At 52.4% G+C, this 3,612-nt stretch overlaps 1 protein-coding gene across 1 annotated transcript; it reads right to left on the bottom strand.

Moving 5' to 3' along the window:
* Nucleotides 1-1,161: 1,161 nt before the first annotated feature.
* Nucleotides 1,162-3,042, bottom strand: CCL19 (C-C motif chemokine ligand 19). The gene is made up of 4 exons (XM_060609424.3): nt 2,700-3,042; nt 1,854-1,980; nt 1,527-1,620; nt 1,162-1,436 (listed from the first exon to the last, which is right to left on the bottom strand). Exons 1-4 carry the CDS (start codon nt 2,758-2,760, stop codon nt 1,416-1,418), a joined length of 303 nt encoding a protein of 100 aa, XP_060465407.1. The 5' UTR covers nt 2,761-3,042; the 3' UTR covers nt 1,162-1,415.
* Nucleotides 3,043-3,612: the final 570 nt, after the last annotated feature.

Genomic DNA, 3,612 nt, shown 5'->3' on the forward strand with positions numbered 1-3,612 from the left:
CCCTTAGAGGCCATAGTTGGAGACCAGCAGCTTCCTCAGAGGACATCACAAGCATAGGGGTTCACTCCTCCCAGAGCAGCCCTGTAGTATGCTCCAAGAGTCACAGGGCTTTCATCTCTCAAAGAGGAGACTCCTTTATCACTCCCTGGTCTTAGTGTTACCTTGGCCCTGGTGCCCACATGGGCTGCAGAGATGGTGGTGGATTCCTCCATGCTGAATCTCCCTAGCTCCCTGGCTACTCCTTCTTCCACTTGCTGGGCCCTCTCCCATTCTGACTTCTGGCTCCCAGGTCTATCTATCCCACACTACCAGATAAGTGTGGCCCCAGGATTGCTCAAACGGGGCTGGTCCTGGCTCAGCCTGACTGAATGAGAGAGGAAGGCTGGCCTGAAAGTCAGATTCTGTATGGACATATGGACACTCACTGCTGGCTGTTAAGCCTTTCCTCAGATATTTATTCATTTTCTAGACAAATATTTATTGAGCGACTATTTTGTGCCAGGCAGTATACTGGACACCAGGGAGACAGTGGAAACCAAAATAGGCATCATCCCTATCCAGGAAGGCTGACAAATTATCAGTTATAACTCAGTGTGATGAGTACTGCAAGGGGAGAGGAGCAGGGCTCTCTGAAGACTTGGGATGAAGGGAGGCTACCCAACCCAGCCTAGAGTCAAGGAAGGCCTCATGGAGAAAGAGTCATTAAGAACCAGATGGGAAGTTAGGTGAGCCAATGAGAGAGAAGAGTGTTCCTGACAGAGGGAATGGCATGGCTGTTTGGGTACTTTCCCCCCAGATAGTAGAGCTGGGCCTCTTCCTGCCCCTGGCCATGAGAACTGGTTCTTGATAAGCCCCTTCCCGCCCTGGTGAAACCTGATCCCTGAGACATCTGGATACTTTGCCTTGGAGAGCAAAGACTGGGAGGCGTGAAAGAGTTTGGCTCAATCATTGAACAGACACAAGTTTGAGTGTCACAGGGCTGTGAAGAGACATGAGGTGGGGGCCCTGATTGTGGGAGTTGATCCTGAAAACCCAAGGTATTAAGTAGGAGTCCATGAGAAGATTGCTTAAGTTGCAGAGTGAAAATTAGATCTTGCCATTCCATCTCCCTATTTCCTATCCTGGTCCTCTTGGACAGAAAACAAACAGCAAACAGACAGATCCATGGGTACCAGTTGGGCTTTATTGGAAGCATTGCAGTCTGGGTGTGGAGGAGAAGCTGTGCTCCTGCCACACTCATGCCTGCTCACACTCACACTCACATTGACACTGCAGGCCCTGTCCCAGCTGGGTCAGGTCTGGTACAGAGTTGCTGGAGGCCTGATCCTCCCTTTTGGTCCTTGGTTCCCCAGGGCTGCAGTGATTCATATCCCCTCACTCAGGCGTCTACAGGGCTCCTCTGGGGCTGTCATGGGTTAACTGCTGTGGCGCTTATTCTAGGGGAGGAAGAAGAGTCAAGGTCATGGGCTGGGGTTTTGGGCAAGGACTCTGAGGGAGGAGGCAGGGCTGGGGAGGGCTGGGCTTGCCTTTGCAGTGTTCTTCTGCAGTCTCCGGATGATGCGGTCCACCCAGGGCTGGTCTGGGGGTGCACAGAGCTGGTGACCTCTCAGTGTGGTAAACCTAGAGTCACAGGTCAGTTATCAGAAACAGTGGAGCCCTGGAACCCAGATCTCTGGTAGGCCCTGGTGTGAGGGGCAGGAAGATGTGGGGACCACATCTGGGAACCAGTTTCAGGCGCTTACTTGAAGAGGTTGGGCTTGGCAAGGAGAAGAGAGATAAGATGGTGGGGGTATCACCAATGGCTGATGGGGGAGAGGAGGCTGAGGCTAGACAAGTTCCTCCCCACAACTCACACGACAGCAGGCACTCTACAGCCATCCTTGATGAGGAGGTAATGAAAGGCCCGCACAATATTCCCAGGGATGGGGCGCTGGGTTACAGACAGGCAGCAGTCTTCAGCATCGTTGGCACCACCCAGAGCTGGGATATGGGAAAGAAAGTAGTGTCAGGGCATAGGGACCCTGAGGAAGGGAGGCCATATGTAGCCCTAACTGAGGTTAAGGACACACGTCTGTGTGTGTAGGCAGCTAAATCAGTTATTCAGCTGGTATATACCAATATGGCCCTAGTGGTTGCTAAATATATTGAAATACTTCTAAGCTGTTTGGTAAACAACCACTGCCCTAGGCCTCATAAATGCCTTCCTGCCGCCCTGATCATCCCAACTTCTCTCCCAGGACCTCTCAACTGCTGCATCAATGAAGAGTTGATGCTGTTCACAGCACGGGGGTGGGGAGGGGAGGTGGGGAGTCGGGGGTGGGGAGTAGCAGGAGGCTGGGGTTAGAGGACTTATGAATTGTTAAATATTTTGACTACTAGCCCTGTCTCCCATTCTCTCTCCTGTAAGCAGATATATACTGTTTTCTCCTGTCTGGGAAACTGAGGCAACAGGAAACAGGCTGCAGAGAGAAGGTAGCCATAGGCCTTGGGATACACCAAGAGACGGACAAACATTGGAATTCAGGGGCCCAGGCACTCACAGGCACACACGCAGGCACACGCACAGTCACACACACACAGTGTTCAAGGAACCTCTGGATTCACCCAAACATGGAGACCTAATTCAGTGTCCCCACATCCAGCATCAAATAGTCTGACATTTAGACACCCCCACCCCCTGTCCCCACCATAAGGCTTACCAGGAGAGGTCCAGAGAATCAGCAGGCTGAGGGCCAGTAGTGCAGCTGCAGGGGATGCCATGGAGGGTGAACAGAGGCAGACCAGCAGTGAGCGGGAGTGCGGGTGAATCTCTGGGTGTGTGCAAGAGTCTGTGTGACACTGAAAGTTGGCTGGGAGTGGGAGGGAGCAATGGGAAGTGCACAGGAGTCCTTGTGGGATGTGAGGGGGTCTGGGAATGTGAGTGCGAAAGCCTGTGTGAGGCTGCGACTGCCTCCTATTTATGGCTTGGAACTTTCACTTTCCCTGCTCAGAAATTCCCCTCCACATCCCTTCCGTGGATTCCCCTCTGCCCCCCTTTTTCTGACGGAACCTGACCCTGCCCTCCCTTTTCCCGCCTCAGTAGCTTCCCTGATCTTCTGCTTTCTTTGGCTTCATCTCGGAGAAACTAAGCAGTCTGCAGTCTCGCCAAGAGAAGGGACCTTGCAATGTCAGCTCCAGATAGAGGTTCTCCATTATTGCATCAGTGGCATTTGCATCATTAACCATGGCTTTCAGTGGTGATAGTCAGGATTGGGGTGGGGTGCAGAGTGAGGAGTTGCATACCCTTCCCTAGCCTTATCCCTCATTTTCACTCTTGTCTCTGTGGTTATTCTCTCTGGTATGGGTGGTGGTGAGGAATGCTTCTCTGGTGCTCTCAGAACAACCATGGAGCCTGGGGTAACCTCCTAGTGCCTGCCCATCCATTATCTGGGAACCAGTCCCTTCCTTGGGACAAGTATAGTTGAAAGAGAATTTCCTTGGGAGGATGCCCAGCACCTATCCCACATCTCAGGCCTCTGGGATTCAACTTCCTGGCTCAGCCAGCACTGCCCTTTTCTCTTTTACCATGTTCATATGTTTAACACTTGGGTCAACAGAACAGCTGGAGGGAGC

Source organism: Panthera onca, chromosome D4, assembly GCF_046562875.1.
Source record: "Panthera onca isolate mPanOnc1 chromosome D4, mPanOnc1 haplotype 2, whole genome shotgun sequence".
NCBI lineage: Eukaryota > Metazoa > Chordata > Mammalia > Carnivora > Felidae > Panthera > Panthera onca.